The sequence below is a fragment of the Mastigoproctus giganteus genome, chromosome 5 (assembly GCF_048544385.1).
Source record: "Mastigoproctus giganteus isolate SK-2022 chromosome 5, ASM4854438v1, whole genome shotgun sequence".
In the NCBI taxonomy this organism is placed as follows: Eukaryota; Metazoa; Arthropoda; class Arachnida; order Uropygi; family Thelyphonidae; genus Mastigoproctus; species Mastigoproctus giganteus.
The window spans coordinates 207,683,468-207,706,111 of NC_143579.1; the positions used below are offsets into that span (position 1 = coordinate 207,683,468).

A 22,644-nucleotide genomic window follows, 5' to 3' on the forward strand; every position below is an offset into this window, starting at 1 on the left:
TCGTGTTTTCGGTATTCGCGGCATTTCTCAGGAACATAACCCCCGCGAATAGCGGGGGTTTACTGTACTTGTTAATCTTTGACCATTTTTATACATTCTTATTAGTTTAATTTTCTGATCCAAATCGATCGCTTTCTTTTTATTGGTAGATGTACTAGTAGCGCTGTCACTTATTCTCATAGTCAGCACCATGATAACAGTCAAAATGAAATTTTCTGTTAAGAAAATTAACTATCAAGGACAGAGAAATCAATGGGAAAAAAAAGAGACAGCTTGTTCTAGACTATGAATAGTCATGATTGTAGAGTGATAATGATAGCATAATGAGGATAATATTGCTACTTTTTATTATATTGTGTTTAAACTGTATTTCGATATGATTTTATTTTAACATTAATGGCTGAACGATATTGCTTAGTATTTGAATAGTAGTATTTGAGTTGCCTTAATTAATTTAATTATATAAAAAGATGTAATTATATAAGAGATGTGAAGGAAGAAATCATTTTCCAGAATCATGCATCATTTTAAAATGCATGCAGAATTGGGAAGGGGGGGATTCCTTCCCATTCTCAATTCTGAAATGGAGGAGGGAATATTACAAGTGGAGTGAATTTTGTCCCCTTTCTCACCTAATTGTCATTGTGAATTAACTCTTATTATTTGTTAAAATCATTATTCTGCTTTCCTTTTTTTTTTTTTAATATCTATACAATTTATCAATAAACAATCTGTAATTATCAATAATCTATAAAACCCACCATCTAAAAGGGAAAAATGAGCTGAATTAAATGAATATTATTCAAAAACATGATTTAAAGATGTCAGTGATATTTTAAAATGCCAAAATTCTCCACTCTTAACTCTGCCAAGCAGAAACTCTACGTAAACTTCTGACTAGGAGCCTACGAGCCACATAGGTCAGAGAAAGCAGCTGTCATATCAACAGAGAGTGAGAAGCCATTCACTCATAGCTTGGGTAAGTGAAATACCTTTAGCAAGCATTCACACGTATAAGATATCAGCCTTTCATGCCAAAAATGGAAATGTGGAGCATCTCCACTCATACTTTTGTGTAGTCATGGAACATGCTGGATGTGTTGTCCAAGTGCTTGTGACATGAGTCCTCACTTCATTGCCCAATCAGATGCTGAGAGTAAATAAACTTTGGAAGAAATTTGGCACATAAAAGGGGGCCTTTGGAAGAGAAAGGAGAGTCTGAGAAGTGAGGAGTCATTGGGAGCAGTTAGACTGAAGTGTGCAAAATGTGGGGAATAAGTTTTGTGGTAGTTTTGCACTTGTTGCTGAAGGAGCCCTACACCACAGCCCGTTCAAAGACAAACCCAAGATGCCATGGAGAGTTCGGTGAGGACAGAAGAGACGAACAGGGCAAGTGAGAAAACTGTATTATGTGTATGATTAGTATGAAAGGCTAACCTTAGTGGAATAATCATGATTAAAAGAAAATGGTTCCTTTTTAGTATTTTGTGTCTTCCTAGTGTACCCATTTCTCTACCATACTATGTGATTCTTAATATGTTAATATTTTGAGACTGTTATGATTTTAAAATTGCTATTGTAAGCTATGGGAAATAAGTAGACATTTGGAATATCCCATTTCTAAACATTATGTTAAAAGTTAATGGCAGAGTCAAAGTAGTAGCGACAGCCACTTATGTGTGATGACTATGTTAACAGTACAAGCGAGTGACCAGTATAAAGGATAACATAATATTAGTATGAATTATTTTGCTAGTTGATATCAACTTTCTTATAACAATAAATATCTTGTTTTTTCCTTATGTTATTTTAATGGATGCAAGCACAATGTACGAATGTGTTTTTATATATAATAAATGGTTGTTATGTTAGATAATTGCCTCTTTGCTAAGCTCTCATTCACACCGGAAATCACCAGAGTTAGGAATAAGTTATACTTCAAAAAGGTTATTGCATATTAAAAATTACGCATAACAAAATTTTCGATGTTTACAGAACGCAACCCAAACTACAATTTTCTTCAAAGCCATTTCCAAAAATCGAGGGTATACAAGGTCGAGCCCTATTTTACCACTAGACAAACATATTACGGGTGTCAGAGACAATAGTGTCTAAAACGCCATAACTGCACTGAGGATGGAAAATATTAGGAACACCTTAGCTCCCTCTACTCATAAGGCAATTGTACCAGATTTGTTCTTTTGTGCAGGATGAAAAACCAACTAACACAGGATAGAGTTCCCCAGACATGCATGATCAAACAATTGCAACATGACACTGTTGAGAATAATTCAAGGTGTAAAAGACATTGCACCTCAACAAATGACAAACTTGTCTCCCATATCAGAAGCATTATTTAGGCCAACCAGCAAAGAGGAATAGAAGACACCCCTTCTTGAGCAATAATACCATATGGAAGTTGTCAAGCCATTACATCTGATATTTTAAACATGAAAAGGATTATGCACACACTTTGTTCCCATATTTAAAAGAGCAAATTATATATAAACAGGAATAAAACTTCAAAAGAACCGATTGATTTTTGCGATTGTGATACAGGATTTAGTGTCTGTATTCTTACTTTTTCTATTTTGATCTGTTTGCATTGACAGAGATGTGCAAAACAATATGGCCCTAGCGGATTGTAGTTGTAGTCCCCTGACGAAGTTTGCTATGGTGTTTCATTCTAAGCTTTATATTCCTTTCTTACATTTACACTTCCTTTCCCTTGGTCTTCTAGGTAGGCATCCTGCACAATTAACATTTCAGCTTGTTATTTTGGCATTAAAATCTCTTTCATATATATACTTGACCTAATAATAAAATATCAAGGGAAATTATCTATTGGCAGGAACATTAAATACTCATAAAAAATAGTACCAAACAGAAATCAGATATATTCAGACTACTTTTAGTTTCATGAAAGGAAAATGGTGAGCTCTACGCTTAATTGATTATTTTTTGAAAAATATAGACTCTTCCTTCAATGTTTACTTGATCTAGTAACAAAACTTCAAAGAAAAGTGTCTACTAACAAAATTGTCTACAGACAAAAAAGTGCTCTGCAAACTATAATGTCACAGCATGCAGACAAACTGAACAGGTATTTTGCATCTACATTCACACATGAGGAATTCTTTAGGGTAGGGGATGCCAAAAGTTTATCAAACTCTAACGAGGAGCTAACTGACCTTGTGATAAATGAAAGGAAAGCGGAGGAGAAATTGTTGAGTATGAACATAAAAAAGGCACCTGGGGTGGATGGAATCTATCCAATTATATTAAGGGAGGCAGCAAAGCAGGTAAGCAAACCCTTGGCCATAATAATGAGAGCATCCTTGGATTCAGGAGCGATCCCTATGGACTGGAGGAGTGCAAATATATCCCCAATTCATAAAGGGGAGGATCAAAAGGCAACGTGAGTAATTACACACCTGTTACCTTAATGTCTGTTCCAGGGAAAATAATGGAATCACTAATTAAAGTAATGCATGACCATTTGGACAGGAATGCAACTATACTGCCGTAACAGCATGGATTTGTCAAGGGGCAGTTTTGTCTAACCAATTTGACAGGTTACTGTTATGCAGTGACCAGGGAACTGGATGAAAAAAAAGAATTTTGATATCATATACTTGGATTTCAAGAAGGCCTTTGATACTGTTGCACATAAAAGACTGCTGTAAAAACTAGAGCAATGTGGCATTAAGGGCAAGTTACTGCTTATGTATAAATGGATGGTTAAGTGGAAAAAGACAAAGTGGTTATCAATGAGCACTGCTCTTTTTGGACTAATGTTATTAGTAGAGTTCCCTTGCAGCACCATGAGACCAGGCACCTGAGGGGAGATCTGATTGAAGTGTTTTAAAGCCTTCTTTTTTCTCTACATCAATAGAAATAGCTTTCCATTACTGTTTATTATACGCAGTTCAACATTTTTTCTCAAATTACATCAACAACAATTAATCATTGTTTGTAAGTCTTTACATAACATTAATTTGTAAGATACCACATCAAAAGTTGTTTAATAAACAGTGGAAGAGTAGTACGATTGATTGATACAAATCGATTTTCTCAATCTCGTATGCTTTATTAGCATTTAAATTATTAATTTGGTTATAACATCAATCCATTATAAAAAATACATTTTAAGATTTTCTCAAGAACTGTTAACAATGAATTCATCCTTAATAATTTATACAGGCTGCACAAAACATTTAAATTCAAACACAAGTGAAGGAAAAAATTATACTATAAACTTACATTTAAAAGGACACTAAATCTACATGAAGCTAACCTGAAACACTGCATGTGATCTAGATGACTCAGCATTAGCATCAGTAAAATGTTGTGTTCTGTTCTTATTACCAAACTCCAACATATTAAGGAGATGATCAGGTCCTTTAGGCTGAAAATTTAGAAGGGATTTATTAGAATCTGTACAATAAGATAATCATATAGAAACATAACATTTTATTTTTATATTGTTTATTAACCCTTTCAGCTACTAGTTTGATGCATGTAGGCGGATCCCCCCACAGTGAATTTTCAATAGCTGCACGATCTGTAGTGGGTTTTTTCCATAGAATTTTGAAATTTTGTAAAAATAAAAAAAAAAAAAACTTTGTTTCTAAATGTTTTAAAATATGAATGTGTTCTTATTTTAGCTTTATTGCCCAACATTCAAGTATTACTCTAGTAATAAGTTTCAAGGAAACATTCATTAAAAATAAAAAAAAAAAAAAAAAAAAAAAAAAAATTTTGTTTTATTGTAAAAAAAGTTCATAAAAACTTTCGTAAATAAAACAAGGGCATCGTTACTTTTTTGATGTGATAAAACTCTCTACATCTATTTATGTATTACCTGATTTGTTTTATCAAATTCTGAATCTGAATTCACACAAATTCTACAATTTCAGCTTTGGTAAGCTCAAATCGGACAACTGAAGTCAACAGATGCAATTTTCTCCTGCAATTTCTATTATAATCTCTGTCTACAGTTAGCTGGAAAGAGATGTATCATGTACTAGGAAAATTTCAAGATAATTCATACATTAACAGACATTGTTTGAAGTGACCTTCAAAATGAGGATCTAAGTACATATGCCCCAGAAACATGCAAAACACAGATCTATGTATGTAGGTACGTACTTCCAGAACCCAGACATGAAAAACATAGTTCTATGCACATACTGCTGAAAAGATAAATGACTAGCTTATTTTCTGATAGAAGGGAGAAAAGGTACTAATGATGAATCACTGAATGTCTAGCTGTTCACACAAAATGTAAAAACATCAACATAGGAGGAACTGGTTTAGCCTATAAAGCTTACACACACACAGCATACCAAGAAAAGCAAAACAGGTCAATGTACATAATGAACTTAACAGTATATATCCCAAGTGAACACAATAATCCAAAGTTAGTATTAATAAGACAAATAATGAAAAGAAGCATACTTTTCTGCATCAGCCAAAAAGTGAAAAAATAAACAAAATAATAATATACAATAAAATGAAATAATATTCACAATATTCCCATTCCCACAAAACAACCATCCAGTTCTACTTTGAATTTAGCCAGATTCACTGCCTCATTAGGAAGCAATTTGAATTTATGCCCCCTCAGGTTTGTAATCTGAGCATAAGGAAGAATCCCATCAGCATTTTATCCCATCAGTTGAGTCTGCTCAAACCATTCAAGGTCTAATACACCTCAATCAGATCACCTCACAGGTGCCTAATCTCCAGACACTGCAATTTGCAGAACATAATCCTTTCTTGGTTAGAGGACCCCCTTCATTCCCCTAACCAATCTTGTTGCCCTTCTCTGTACTCATTCTAGCAACTCTACATCCTTCCAAAAATGAGGCTTCCAGACCTGTATGCAGTACTCAAGGAATGGCCTAACCATTGCCTTATAAAAAGGGATAATCACCTTTTCTCTACTAGCAAAATTCCTGTATATCATTGACAAGACCCCATGACTTGCTTTGGCAGCCTGTCTGCACTGCCCAGAAAACTTCATATCTGACTGCATAGTTACCCCAGGTCTTTTTTCATTCTCTACCACCCTGAGTGTAGCACCACACAGTTGGTACTACACTCAAATTCACAAGTAATCTGATGTCCTTGCCATCAATTCCAATCTCTCTAGAAATTTGAACAATTTGTCATGCCTTACACGATCGAAGGCTTTCTCATAATCCAAGAATCAGAGTAGGCCTCTTGGTTCGCATCTAAAGTTCGTACTACAAACAAAGCTTCCCTCGTACCCAGTCCTTACCTGAAGTCAAATTGAGAATCACTAAATATATCCTCACATCTTTTAAAAATTCAATTGTGTATAATCCTTAGAAGAATCTTCAATGCACGGCTCATCAAACTAATTGTTCTAAATTGAGAACATCTATTTGCATTTACACATTTCAGAAAGGATATAAATGTCAATCTCAACCATTTTCTGGAATTTCTCCAATGTAATAAACCTTTTTGAGCAGATCAACCAATATATCCACCTTAATTATCTTTAAAAGTTCTGTTGGAATTTCGTAAGGACCACTTGTCTTTTTGGTTTTAGCATATTTAATTACCAAGATCACTTCTTCCTCCATGATACTTGGTCCTTCCACATTTTCCGCTCTGTCAAACTTTTCATTTCTGTTGTCATCAAACAAATCTCTGATATATTCAACATTCAAGTCTTTCTTCAACTGAAACTACAATCAGTTCATTCTTCTTTTTTTGAATTCCATTACCAGTTCTATAGTGTAGTCCTAACACCTCCTTCAAGACTTTATGCTTGTTGAATTGGTCATGTAGGGATTCCAGTTTCTCAATTTCTTCACATTTGGACCTCAACCAGTTTTCCTTTGCTTCTTTTATTTTTTTCCTGATTTCCATTCTTATTTTTTTTGTATTCTGCTGGGTTGTTTTTGTTGTCTTCTCTTTTCCATTGGCTCAAGTATATCACTTGTCATCCACTTCTGTTTTGCTTTTAGAGGTTCACTTTTGAGATGATTATCTACCGCTTTAAGTACAACCTCTTTAATTGATCTCCATCTAACATTTACATAATCTATCTTCTGGGAGGATATAATTCAGTTCATTCTCCAAAGCATCTTATCTTTTTAATATCTTTGTTCTCTAACTTTTGGAGGTCAATCCATTGTTTACCCTCTTTCTTTTTTATAAGTTTCAGCTTCACTTTCAGTTCACCAATTAATGGATTATGGTCAGAACCTATATCAGCATCTGGATAAGTTCTTAGATGCTTCATGCAATTATTGAAGTGATGATTGATCCAAAAGTAATCAATTTAATTTCTCACAATATTGTTTTCTTCATCAACTGGAGATTTCCATGTATATAGTCTGTGCGAGGGCAGCTCGAAAAAGGTATTCGTTATTACTAATTCACATCTTTGTGCAAACTCTACCAGCCTGTCTCTACGGTCTTTCCTCACAATCCCTCTATTATAATCACCCATAATTAATGTGATGTCTTCTTTCTTGGATTGTGGTAGCATCAACTCAATTTGTTCATATCTCAATCTCCTCTTCACATCTGTCGGTGCATATACAGCAGACTCTCGATTAACCGGGACACTTCAAGACTCCAAATTAAAAAAAAAAATCAACCAGAAATTAAAAAATTGAAGTAATAACTAGAATAGGTATAAACAGATATTTTGCAAGTTGTAAATAAGCGACAAGTGGCATTATAAGTCGTCACTGGGAGATTAGTGTACCTATTATCTTGCAATCCCCGCTGTCCTCACACCCGCCGCTCAAAAAAAAAAAAAAAGAAAAGAAAAAGAGAGAGAGAGAGAGAGAGAGAGAGAGAGAGAGAGAGACCAAATGTTTAGTTTGATTTAGTGCGTCGCGCCGGTTGTTGCATTCCGTTGCAGCGCAAAAGGACAAATTTTGTTTTGTTATTTTTGTCAGGGATGTCAGAATTTTTTTTATAGTAAATTTTTATTTTTTTTGTTTAGAAATCTCGAAAATGATGGGTAAATGCAAAAGAGTTGCATTTTCAGTTAAACAAAAACTTGAAATTATTCAAAAGTTTTAAAACGGTGCTGTTTGCTTGTTATTTGGTTTTTAGGAGCATTAGCAACTAAGGCCATATTGCATATTGCTCCGGGGATATGCGGTGGTCATTCCCTAAACCTTTCCGCATCCTCCGAATTTGGTGGTCACGGGCTCGAACCCTGGTCTAATCAAGAAGCATGTGCTACGCACTTCTGCTCCTGCCCACCTGGCTACGGAGGCACTTGAAAACGGTGCATCCGTTAATTAAATCTCGAATGAACCCTCATAATGTTGGTGAACAAACCATACGGAACATCGAAAAAATAAAGGGAAGCATCGTATTGGACACACGAGTAGCACATGGTAAGTTTTTTATCTATCGCCGTATTTTTTACATAGATTGCTGAACATTTTTCGATACAGTAAGTCCTCGACTTACGCAACTACAGTTTTACGTAAATTTTTTTTCACTCAATTTTCTTTTTTTAATTTTAGGATTGTAAAATTTAAAACAAACAAAAATAATAAATAAATAAAATAAGCAATCAATAACGACGATCACAGCATGCACAAGCCACAGAGAAGTAAGATATTACTATTTTATGTTACTGCTCTGTGGCACAAGTTGCACAAGTGAGATACGGAGTAACAAGCAAGAAAATAAGAAAGAAGAGAAGATTCTTACAATTTATTAATGGTTTTTTTTATACGACTAAAGAGGACACATTTCACCACAATAACGTAAAAACCCACACAATTCCAGCAATCGGTATTATCACAAATGCAATAAGAACGAGTTTACTACCAGTTTATAATTAGATGCATGAACAGAAAAGGCCAGTAACCCGGAAAGTGCAAATTGTTTTATGGTAGTGACCTCCAGAAATGTGCTTTAGTAAAATGTGAGTTCACGTGAGGTGGTAATAGTGTTTCCCCCTTAACCCTGAAGTTCCTTTCAGAAAATTTCAGTACATTTATGTACTGAAATTTATGTATGAGTACATTTATGTATTTAAATGTACTCAATTTAAATATTGAGTACATTTAAATACTCAATTTAAATGTACTCATAATACTTCACGTGATCTGCTTTAATGCCATTAAATCAAAAAATTAAGTAGCTGTTTCCACATTTTGCAACATCCATGTAGTTAGTGCTGCTGCTATACACGTAATGTGACTGGTAATGTAGAGCGTGGTGTGGGGAGCAGACAACAAATAACTAGGAAGAGAAAGTTTAGTTAAAAAAAGTTTAGTTAGTTAAAGAAGAGAAAGAGAAAGAGAAAAAAAAAGAGAAAGAGGGAAAGTGACAGGTTATAGTTTCAGCTTCCCTCTCATATAAATTCGAGTTTGGATATTTATTTTACTGCTATTTGGAAGTTATAATTGATGAAGATGCTTATTTTATGTTCAGTGCCAATGAGTCACAAAGAGAAAATTGATTTTGTTCATAATTCCTTTTTATTAAGGAAAAATATCAATTGGTTCTGACTTGGTATCTTGGTGGTAGAGCTGAAACTATGACCTTCTTGAACAATTATGCACACCTACATTGTGGCAATACTATAGAAATAATACATCAGTATGACAACACTCACTCCCATACAGTGAGGATCATACGAGGCTACTTTGTAAACAATGGTGTTAAAAAGTTATACTAGTCGACCTCGACCCCAACAGTACATCTGTTAGACAAACCGAAGCACCAGATGCGGATGTGACCAAAATGATCTTTTTCCAAACCAGCCTGGCAGTAGCTTTTCAAGAGGAATGGAAGCAAACTTGGCATTCAACTCCCTTGGACTACTTTCTACCAACACATAATGGAAGTTGGGACTAAGAGAGCTGAGACTGCCATACAGGCCAAAGATAACCCTGGTATGCATGTTTTTGAACTGAAAGCCCTTTTTGCAACTATGTGTTTGTGTATATCCAATATTTTTAGTCATATAGCATGTGGGAGTCTATGTTAGCTGTTTCCATCTAAAAAAGCCTTTTCTTCAGTTTTTTAATAATACACTAGAAAACTTTATAAAACCTATTGGTCAAGCAACTAACCCTATCACTAAAACATTAATTATAATAAAAAATGGTTTTCCTTTTTTTGTCAGTTCAAGTTATGACACAAATCTGACCAACCTGTGCTAACTTTGTGATTTAAGCTGAGTGGAAAATGGTATTTTATCTTGGGAAACTACACTGAAATATGTGAATTGCACTCATACCTTTCTTATATGATTAAATTACATATAGCCCAGAGATTAATTCAGCATATCCTCTAAATTGTGGATATTCACAAATCCATAACGAGAACACAAAAGTAAGGAAATGTTTGACTCCCATTTTCTTTTTTTTAACAGCATTTAACTATCCAAATGCATGTTTTCAATGTAAACACAACTGTGCCTTCCCTTCCTTTTTCAGAGAGTAGGATCATCATATATACTGTATATACTATATTTTCTTCTGCTATGTGTACAACTGGCTTTCATGGACCACAATGGGTAGCCTATCATAATGTTATATCCAAGAGAACAATTTCAAGAATGAATGATGATAAAAATCATAATTACTCACTATGCATCAAAACATAAGGAAGTATTTCAGCTTTACTATGGTAATATACAAAATTACTTACATGTTAACAAATGAAATATACTTTAAGTTAAATATATAATGAAACATAAATTTACCTTACAGAGTTTCTGTGATGTGTTAATTTAAATGAACATGTAATTAAAATGAAAATAAATTACAAATAAAAACAATTTTAGGTATAGGTAATTATTTACTCCATTATAGTTCTGCAAGAGCCCATGTAAGGCTTTATCTATTTATAGCTGAACCTTGAACAGAATTCAATAACTTGCAATGGCGTTTTACCTATTTATCAAAGCTTTGCAACCTCTTACGAATTAGCATACTTGAATGTTAAAGCACTCCAGAAACTTAAAAATCCTTTTACCATATAAAATCACTGGTTGCATTTTGTGGCAGTGATAATTTTTTTTTAAGAAAGATTAATATATACACATACCTTGTGAAATGAAAGATTGCTGATAACAATTCCCCTCTTTGGATCTTCCCTAATTGCTAAAGAACTTGATGGCATCAAAAGATCTCTAATGGTTTCATTGTATATCTAGAAGAAAGATATTTTGTATGTTTAAAAAAGTTGATAGTTTATATCAATTTCAAGTCATACATATAATAATAAATTCCATATGAAGAACATGCAAGATTCCTTCCTTTGAAAAATTAATCAGTGTTTTTTGTACAGTATAAATGATTAAATCAATAATATAATCTGAACAAAGATTTAAATCATGTAATGCATGGCATGTATACATTGCATATGCTACGCTATATATGATTAGGCAAAGCCCAATCATGGATAGTGTAAAAAATAAAAGATGAAGCTTCAAATATAAAAGAAAGCTTACTTCCAAATATGTAACAGACACATCACAAATTTTTTCTTGTTTTAGTTCCTCAATCTTTTGGTAAAGTGCCATCACAGTAAGAAAAGAAATACCAGGTTGGGTGAGTGATCCCAACATTGTATATGTTTTGCCAGCTCCTGTAGCACCATATGCAAACACTAAATGGGAAAATAAAATGAAAGGAGTGCATAAAATATTTTCAACACAAAGGCAAATTTAATAAACTAAGCAGTTAAGAATGCAAACCATCGGACAAAACAGTATAAATTTTTTCTGTGGTTTGCAATCAAAATCTTATAACAATGTGAGAGACAATATAACTTTAATTTTTTTAATTCATTAAATTTTTATTAAATTTCAATACCACAAGGTGTGCTTTCTTATCACAGTTATTATACTTTGAAGAATAATTCCTTTAACAATTTCATTCACAATAAATAAAGCTTAAAATTAATATTATGAATAGTCTGTGCTTATAAACAATGTTTTAATGTTTAGGATGTAATGGGGAAAAAAAAAAAAAAAATCCTATACACGTATAGCCAAGAATGCTTTATTTTGAAGGTAACAACATACAAGGTAGCATTTTGCAACATCTGCTTGGGGTGGCTTTCCTGAATTTGAATGCAAAATATCTGGATGCAGATATACAAAGTGCAGCAACATACAATCACGATGCAGTTATAAAAGCTTTGTGTTCTAGCTTGTTTGATATGGGCGTTTGTCACAACACAACATAACAAACAAGTCTGACTATGCAGTAGTAGTAGTAGAGGCATATGATGCAAGAAAGCAAGCTTATGTAGCATCACCCAAAAAATAAAATAAAACCATTTCACACATCCCTTTAAACCAGTGGTTTTCAACCTTTTTTTAATAACGGCAACCCTAGTAATTTATTTTATTTTGCAGCACCCTACTCAATTTTCTGCCTGTTAGATTCGATTCTCTCTCTGCAGACAGACATGTACCGAACCAAAGTTTGCTTGCGCGTGTGCGTCAAAATTTGTGCGATTATGGGTCATTTAGAGGTAACAGGAGTAGTGCGGGCAGACCACGTTCGACGCGAACTCCCGCCATGGAAGAACGTGTGTGTTGAATGCTGTCCAGAATAATCCTACTACCAGCACACGTGCCGTTGCCTCTGCCTTAGGAGTGTCTCATTGCAGTGTACAGCGAGTCTGGCACGACGATTCCTTACACCCCTTTCATCTCCAAAGGGTTCAATTACTGCTCCCCCAAGATCATCCTGCATGTGTGGCTTTTGTGCAGTGGTTTCTCCAAGAAAGTGTTCAAGACTTCAATTTTCCAGCCTATGTTTTGTTCACGGATAAGGCTTATTTCGCTCGGGAAGGCTTATTCATTCAGCACAATGATCATGTGTGGGCTCACGACAACCCACATGGTGTGCACCCCCATGCGGCACAACATCACTTTGCAATAAACGTGTGGGCAGGTATGGTCAGTGACTGCTTAGTCGGCCCACACCTGTTACCATCCTGCATGAACTCCACTAAATATCGGATCTTTCTTGAACAAGTTCTACCAGGGTTACTTGACGAAGTTCCAGCAAATGTGAGATGCAATGTTTGGTTTTAACATGACAGGGCGCCTGCCCATTATGGAAGGTGTGTTCGTGACCATTTGAACAGGCGTATTGGGCATCAATGGATTGGCCGTGGTGGATCCGTTGCTTGGCCCCCACACTCACCTGATTTATCGAGCCTTGATTTCTTTCTATGGGGGACCCTCAAATCTATCGTGTATGAATCGCCTGTGGAGACGGAAATGGATCTCGTGGCGAGACTCATCTGCGCTGCTGCTATTGTCAAAGAAACTCCAGGTGTGTTCGACCGTGTCCACCAATCCATGCTGCGTCGGCGTCACGCATGCATCGCGTCACATGGTGGAACCTTCGAGCATCTGTTGTAACATCACGAAATGCATCCATCTCGTACTCCATTGTTAATATTGCTAATTACTGTCTTGTCATTTCTGCTTCTTATGCCTCTGCTACTACTTTCCCGTGACGTTTCCGGTTATGGGTTCCTATGCGATTCACATTCCTTTAGATGTTGCCTACCTCCCCTAAACATTTGTACCAATATTTCTGAGACACCCTGTATGTGTGTGTGTGTGTATATATAGTTTGATTGTTTAAACTACTTCGAATTTCTGGTCTTTATTTTCTATATAGGTATTAAGGTGTATACGGAACAGGAGAATCGGTTAGAATGTGTAGTCTAACCTATTCCTGGGGAGTCTGTAATAGTATTAAAAATATAACTAATACTTAATGAAGTTAAAGTTATAATTATAATTATTTTAACAATCTTTAAATAGCATTAATTAACCATCAAATCAATATCAACTAACATTCCTTTACCTGGTCATCTATCCGCTACTTCATCGGGGGCTTTGAGCGGATCGATAGCCAGATTAAAAGAATATCTCATAATTAACTGTTTTGCCATTGTAGTGAGATTACTTTTGCTCTTATAAATTATTTAATTAATTGAATATGGATAGATATAATTTAATTTGTCTTTGTTTAATTTTAATTTTTAGAAAAACTTTTAATCTTAGAATCGTAATCAGCAAACTGGTGGAGGAGAAACAAAGCCCAACGGGTAATTATCGGAATAAGGGAGAAGAGTTATACTTATGGTACCTGTCCGGTGGTGGTCTGTCGGAAAAAGAGGGGTTAGTCCCGCTCTGTTTGTTATATAACAGGATTGGTTTTGAGTGCGCAGCCGCACCTATTGTTAATTGATATTGTTGTAGGGTGATGTATTTGCAAGTCATGAGATGAGAGGGTTGATTTCTACGTCAGCCGGGGGTGGGGGGCTGAGTCCGGGGGGAATACTTCCGATTTATTAGAAAACTACATGGTGAAAATAATATTTACATGAATTGGTTGTTTGTTATTTACATGTGTTGTCTATTGTTATTTACATGAATCAGTTGTTGCTATTTACATGAATTAGTAGTTGCTATTCCTTTGGACTGGGCATAGCTTTTCTAAGGCATAACGGCCCGTATTGTCCTAGGGGATAGCTATTTACATATATACAGCCTCCTATAAAGTGAATGTTTACCTTGTGTCTCGTTGTGCTGTTCATCTTAATTATGTTCTTTTGTATGGTGTTATATTTCCATTTTGGATTTATAAGTTTTTAATTTTTGGATGGGTGGATTAATATAGGATAATGGATTATAGGATAATATAGGATAACAGAAAAGAAATGAATCACTTATAAGTTTATCAAGTGGAAATCTGCTGTACACCAATGGAAACAGTGAAAGGAGTGAAGGTGGAGTTGGGTTTCTGGTCCATAAAGATTTTAAAAACAACATTTTGGAATTCAAAAGTACATCGCCAAGGGAGTCAAGACTAATACTCAAGATTTCTAAGAGGTACAAGCTAAAGATTATAATGATTTATGCACCAACATCGAGCCATGATGATGAAGAGGTTGAAGAAATGTACACCGAAATTGAGAGTCTTCTAGATGAGCAGAAAACCCACTACACTATTACAGGAAACCCTTGATTACTGCGGTTAATGAATCCTTGAAATATACCGCACATATTAAAACCGCACTAATCAAACTTAAGAAACAATGGGAATAATTATAATGAATCCTTAAAAATTATGAAATTGTCAAAACATATTTTTTCTTACTCAATACGTACCTATAATGCACCGCATAGTTCTTAAATTATTAAGGAATAAATTTAAAAAAAGATAGTATGATTTAAATTTTATTTTTTGCAAAAAAACTTATCTAACTTCAATTGAACAGTGGTAGCTTTCTTCCTTTCCTCCATGATTTTACGATAACAATCAATTTGCTTATCTAACCCTCGACGAACGTTCATGCTTCTCTCTGCATCTGGATCAATCTCTAGTATGAGTTCTTTTGCTTTTTAAAGTGTATTAAATAGTTCAAGTTTTTTGAATGAAATTTCTTTGGGAGCAAATTGCTTTTCTTCTGCTTCATTTTCGTCTTCTTCCTCGTATGCATGTTGATGCTCAATTTCAAGATGATCGTCGTTACTTAAGTCTTTTGAATGCGATTCCAATAATTCTCTAACGTTTTCTGAATCTACTTCCTCAAAGCCGAGGTCTTTTCCAATTGTAGTAATTTCATCAATAACTTTGTTGACAGGATTAATGAAACCGCAAAAATCATTTGCGCATTCAGGCAAAAGATTCTGCCAGACTGCTCTCATGCAGCTGTTCGTCATTTCTTCCCACGATTTGTGTATGTTCTCAACTGCTTCTTTAATATCGTAATATTAAAGAAGTTTAATATTAATAATAAAAGAATATGAGTTACCAGAGCAAATTTCAATTTCAGAATGGTATGGGGTGCTGCTGTCGAACGTTTTGGAGTCGATTCCCATTCATTTAAGTTAGAAGACCCTGGTGAGTGCGTGTCACGTATTTGCCGCTTCAGGCGCCGTTGTGAGTTGCCAAGCACCGCAAGAAAAAAACACCGCACTAATCAAATTTGATAACGCATATATTAAGGGGATAGTATCAAAAAAATTTTGCGCACTAATTAAAACCGCATTGTTCAAAACCGCATTAATCAAGGGTTTCCTGTATTATGGGGGACTTCAATGCTAAGGTTGGAAAAAGGTAAAACAGCGCAGAAAAAGGAACTATAGGAAATTTTGGAATTGGTGAAAGAAATAAAAGAGGTGAAAGACTTGTGGAATTTACAGAATCTCAAGGACTGTCAGTAATGAACACTTTTTTTCAAGAAAAGGGTGAACAGAAAGTGGACATGGAAGAGTCCAAATGGATTAACAACTAATGAAATCGACTTCATCCTCACTAACAGAAGATATATTGTGAATGATGTTACCGTCCTGAATAAGGTAAATGCTAAGGTAAATTAAAAACTTATAAACTGGTAAGATGTACACTTGATATAAATGTAGGAAAGGAAAGGAAAGGAAAGGAAAAAACTGACTCGAGTAAATAATACAAAGGTCTTTGAGATAACAGAAGAGGAGAAAAAGCAGTACGTACTGGAACTTAAGAACAAGTTTGAGCTTCTGCAGACTGCTCAGGACCAAGATATCGACGAGCAATATTACAACTTTCTGAAAGTGATAAAGCCCAAGAAACCTATAGGGAAACAGAAATCCAAAGAAGAAAAAATTAGTCAAGAAACACTTGTCATGATGAACTGAAGACGACAAATGAAGAGCAAGAAAAACACTGACAGGGAGAAAATTGAATATACTGAGTTATGCAAAGCCATTAGAAAGAGACTCAGAGAGGACATAAGAAGATTTAACACAAGAAAAGTAGAACAAGCATTAAGGGAAAACAAAGGATTTAAAACAGCAGCCATGAGCAGTAATACAGAAAGACAAACGATACTGAAACTGAAGAATAGCGATGGTGTACTTATAAACAGCAGAGAAGGCATAATTCAAATAGCAGAAGACTACTATAGAGAATTATACAAGGAGCGAGGGAATCATACCAGCAGTGGGGAAGATGGATTGCAAAGTAGCAACACATACTACATACCCGATATTCTTCCTGATGAGGTAGAACATGCATTGAAGAAAATGAAGAATCGGAAAGCCCCAGGGGAAGATGAAGTTACTGTAGAGTTGTTAAAATTGGGAGGAAGAGACATAACACAAAAACTGGCAAGGCTCTTCACAAAGTGCATTAGAAAATGTGTGATGCCTAAGCAGTGGAATAATGCAATCATAGTTTTGCTGCATAAGAAAGGAGATAAATCAGAAATTGGAAATTATAGACCAATTAGCTTGTTATCCCACATCTACAAGTTGTTCACAAGGGTCATTACTAACAGATTAGAAAGAATACTTGATGAGAATCAACTGAAAGAGCAAGCTGGCTTTAGGACAGAATTCTCAACTATGGATCACCTTCACGTAATATCACAGCTAATGGAGAAAGCAAATGAATATAAAACACCATTATGCCTGGCATTTGTGGATTATGAAAAGGCATTTGACTCCATACAGCATAAGGCAATGTTTTGGGCACTGGAAAGACAAGGCATAGATACTCCATATATTATGATTTTGAAGAAAATATATGAGAGTGCTACCTCCTTTATTAGATTAGACAAAGACAGTAGCAAATTTAAAATCGAGAAAGGAGTTCGACAAGGAGACACAATATCTCCGAAGCTGTTTACTGCTGCCCTTGAGGAAGCTTTCAGAAGATTAGACTGGTCGCAGAAAGGAGTCAATGTGAACAGAGAGTACCTAAACCATTTACGATTTCCAGATGACATTGTGGTCATAAGCCACGACCCCAAAGAATTAGAGGAAAATCTTAATCAGTTATGCACAGTTAGTAAGGATTTTGGACTAAAGATGAATATGGCTAAAACAAAAGTAATGATGAACAAGTATGCCACGGAAAGGAAAATAATGATTGAAGGAGCAGTAATTGAAAAGGTGGAGTCATATACTTATCTGGGACAAGTTATTAGCTGTAATAATGATAAATGGCTGGAAGTCAAGAGAAGAATAAATTTTGGATGGATAGCATTCAGGAAATATAGTCACATACTGAAGAGCAATATCCCAGTTTGTCTGAAACGTAAAATAATGAACCAATGTATACTGCCCACCATGACTTATGGAAGTGAAACTTGGGCACTCACCAAAAGAATGGAAGAGAAGCTGAGAACTACACAGCGAAGAATGGAACGAATTATATTGGGAATCAGACTGTTAGATAAGAAGAGAAACACATGGATTAGGCAGCAAACTCAAGTAAAGGACATTCTTATCAAAACTAAAGAACTAAAATGGTCTTGGGCAGGACACATAGCTCGAAGACATGATGACAGATGGACTAAGAAAATAACAGAATGGTACCCAAGAGGAGCTAGAAGAAAACCTGGAAGACAAAGGCGGAGATGGATAGATGAAATTCATGAGTTTTTGGGTAGTAAATGGATGGCCAGTGCTCAAAACAGAAGGAACTGGAAAGTTGCTGGAGAGGCCTTCATCCTGCAGTGGATTGAAAATGGCTGATGATGATGAATGATGATGATGATGAACGGATTATAGTGCGGTCAGAGGACGAGCCTCCTCTGAGCGCAATAAATCCGGATCTCAATTTAGGTAGTTTTTCTTTTGCATTATAAATTAAACATTTAGTCTAATGCTGGTTTATAGTTGTTTTATTGTATTGTCAATAATATTATATGTGCAGATGTTCGGTTGATTTTTGATGTTCATAAGTATGGCCGCTTTTATGTGGTGTTTGCTGTAATTGTTGGGTATATTGTACCCAACAAATTGTACCCTCACAAAAAACAATATACCCAACAATTACAGCAAACACCACATAAAAGCCATACTTATGAACATCAAAAATCAACTGAACATCTGCACATATAATATTGTTGACAATACAATAAAACAACTATAAACCAGCATTAGACTAAATGTCTAATTTATAATGCAAAAGAAAAACTACCTAAATTGAGATCCGGATTTATTGTGCTCAGAGGTGCTCGTCCTCTGACCGCACGATAATCCGTTATCCTATATTAACCCACCCATCCAAAAATTAAAAACTTATAAATCCAAAATGGAAATATAACACCATACAAAAGAACAATTAAGATGAACAGCACAACGAGACGCAAGGTAAACATTCACTTTATAGGAGGCTGTATATATGTAAATAGCTATCCCCTAGGACAATACGGGCTGTTATGCCTTAGAAAAGCTATACCGGCCCAGTCCAAAGGGATAGCAACTACTAATTCGTGTAAATAGCAACAACTAATTTATGTAAATAACAATAGACACTGCATGTAAATAACAATAGACACCGCATGTAAATAACAAACAACCAATTCATGTAAATATTATTTTCACCGCGTAGTTTTCTAATAAATCGGAAGTATTCCCCCCGGGACTCGGGGGGGGGGGGAGTATTCGAAGTGTTGGCTATTGCGCAGGAGCAGCAAGATCCCATGGCTATCCCTCTAGTCTGTACATAAATGTTGTTTCCCATTAGCACGAAGTTGTTTTTGACGTTGAGATTGATGAGGTCGTGCCAGTATTGTTTATTGCATTTAAAATTTTTTTTGATGGTTTTGGTAGTAGTATAACAGGACTTAAATTACAATGTCGTGTGAAATGCTGGTGAAGAGATTTTTGAAGTCGTAGGTGTAGATGATTATGATATTATTGTTTTTGATGTATTCTAGATATTTTTTGTTGTTGGAAATGATTTTGGTGTTAGTGATTTCGTTGGCTATAATATTAAGTTTGTCTTCCATTAGGTAAATTGACAAAATTCAAAAATAAGGTATTACAGTGTAACCACAAGGAACCGGGGCCTACATTTTCATTTATCTTAATAGTTTTTATAACCCATGAATGAACAAGAACACAAATAAGAATAACATGCTGTACGGGTATCACAGCATAAATTGCACCCCGGGACTAGGCATGACCACACAGGACTCGACATTTCCTGAAAACGGTCATATAGCATTCAGTGCCGCCACACCACAAGTGAATAACACAAAACCCATTGGATCCAAATACTACAACCTCCCACAGCGAAAACTATGGAGAAACCCTACGCCACCAGAATAAACTAAAATTTTAAAAAAAATGTAGCAGTAAACTTTGTAAAACATGTCCACAAATGCATAGCCTGCACCTACAAAACGATGATAACACACCAACTTTCTGCCACACAAAAAATGTCATCTACTTAATTACAAGTAAAACATGCGGAATACAATATATTGGACAAACCAGCACAGAGCTGCACATAAGAATAAACCTTCACCGATCATAAATAAAGAAATACGGAGAAAACCCCAAGAAAGGCAACAGCGCCAACACCACAGACAAATATACCAATGAAATTGAATACAGTAATACCCCGACTTACGCTACCCCGACTTACGCGAACTCGGAGTTACGCGGTTCTTGATTTTTTCGTTTGGCAACGCTGCCGCCCACTATCTTCAAGGTCGTTTTTCATATGTTATCGATATACGGTGCGACGCCGGAGAATGAGAGCGAAAGATGAACAAAATTCAACTTTGCTGCTTTTATGTTTTTTATATCAGTGAAGGGAAAAACACATTTCACCATAATAACGTAAAAACCAACACAATTCCAGCTATCGGTATAATCGCAAATGCAATTAGATCGAGTTTACTACCAGTTTATAACAGATTTCACTAGCAGAAACGCAACTGGATTTTTATTGTTTTATGGTAGTAACCCCTAGAAATGTGAGGTGTTAATAGTGTATCTCTGCCTTTATGGTGTTGTTTATTCAGTTGCTACATGCGCACAGCTTTGTTTATGCATATCAAGCGTGCCTCCTCGTTTTGTAATTGCGCTTTATTCCCTAAAAATGAGTAAAATACTTAATTAAAAGGTGTGAAAAGGAATCGTCCTGGTGAAGACACTGCAGATTCAGAGAGAAAAAGAAAAGCAATTATCGATAAACAGAGGCGGACTGGGTCAAAAATTCTTACCCGGGAAAATTTATAGTGGCCTCATACTATGGTTTATGGCCAAAATCACACTGGCCCACCTGGGTTACACTGGCCCCGGTAAGGCTTATGGCCAGTCCGCCTCTGTCGATAGAGAAAAAATATGAAATTGTGAAACGCTTTGAGCGAAATGAAAGACCATGTGATATTGCACGTGCTACAGGCCTAAATGAAGCAACGGCGAAAAGCACATGACAATTGCAAACTTGACAGGTTGAAAATTGAAAAGGGCTCAATTGTAAAGGGCTTAAAAATTTTAGAAAACATAGACTCCAACGAAGAACGCGTTATAGCTACAAAGCAAGGAATAAAAAAATTATTAGCTTGCTACGAAGAAATTCTGCGTGAAAAAAAGAAGGCGCTATGTCGTCAGACGAATTTGTTAGATTTTATGAAGCCATCGACATCGAAATAACTTTTTAACGTAAGTGATTTGTTTTTTTAATACATATTTTGTATTAATATGTATAAAGAACTGCAATTTTATTAATATTTTTCTTCTAAACTAGTGTTTTTGTTAGTCCTTGGTCCCAATTAAGCAAAATTTATATGTATTTATATGCAAAGTTGTACCCCGACTTACGCGAATTCGACTTACGCAATTTTCGTCGGACCCACCTATCGCGTAACTTCGGGGTATTACTGTATAGACATTTCCAAAAACACAAATTCACCAATATAACCCTTGCAATCCTAGTAATAATAGAAAATACCACCACAAGAGAAAATATGGAGGACATGTTTATACTAATGTATAAATCCCTCTACCCATACGGATTTAATAACAGATTTAATGGCAGAAACTTCACATACACTAACCCCGAACAATGTACATACACCATCTTTCAGCTCAACAAAAACTGGCACAAAAATGGAATAAAACATGATAAAATTAGACAAGAAAATAACGAAGATAATAAATATAAGCCACAAAATCTCAACAACTTTGAAAAACTCATCACAGAATGGGACACGGACCCTATCAACGTTAAAAACATACATAATACCCTCTTTGCACTTAGAATCAGCAAACTAAAAGCACTAAGCAAAATTCACCAAAAACTCAATATTCAGAACAAACAACTCAACCATACCCTAGAACATATTTTTAAATTCAGAATCAGCATTGATTACACAGACAGAACAAAAAAAGAATACTGTATAATTAGATTCCTTAACCAGTCATTCGACCATGTCAACATCAGTGATATTATTAACAATACCAAGAACTTCCTACCTATCAAAAACATTAACATAAAAGTTAGAAATAGTTACATAAAACCAATAGGCATAACCATTTGTAACAACAAAAACACCATTAACAATATGAACAACACAGACCAACCTTGCCACTGCCAAGACAATATAAAAATTACATAGATCCACATTACAACCATATGATCTTAGCATTATAGAGGATCACACACTAAAAGAGATCATGGAAAAGGGAACCAAATTCAGACCCAACACCCCAACCAATTTAAAAAGCACACGCAAATCTATATACACGGATCTACTTCAATTCGCCTTCAAAACTGCATACAAATTTAACACACCTATAGAGGCATTTCAAATCTGGATAAACAATACCACAGAAACGTATAATGAATAGAT

The 22,644-nt window shown here is 35.2% G+C and overlaps 1 protein-coding gene across 1 annotated transcript in view; it reads right to left on the bottom strand.

Moving 5' to 3' along the window:
- LOC150086040 (kinesin-like protein KIF18A) overlaps nt 1-22,644 on the bottom strand; it is a 100,186-nt gene that overhangs the window by 62,953 nt on the left and 14,589 nt on the right. The window contains exons 3-5 of the mRNA XM_090374779.1: nt 11,477-11,634; nt 11,071-11,175; nt 4,298-4,408 (exon numbers count right to left, since the gene is read on the bottom strand). Of these exons, the coding sequence (XP_090230905.1) occupies nt 4,298-4,408; nt 11,071-11,175; nt 11,477-11,634 (374 nt within the window). The remainder of the gene's footprint in view (nt 1-4,297; nt 4,409-11,070; nt 11,176-11,476; nt 11,635-22,644) is intronic.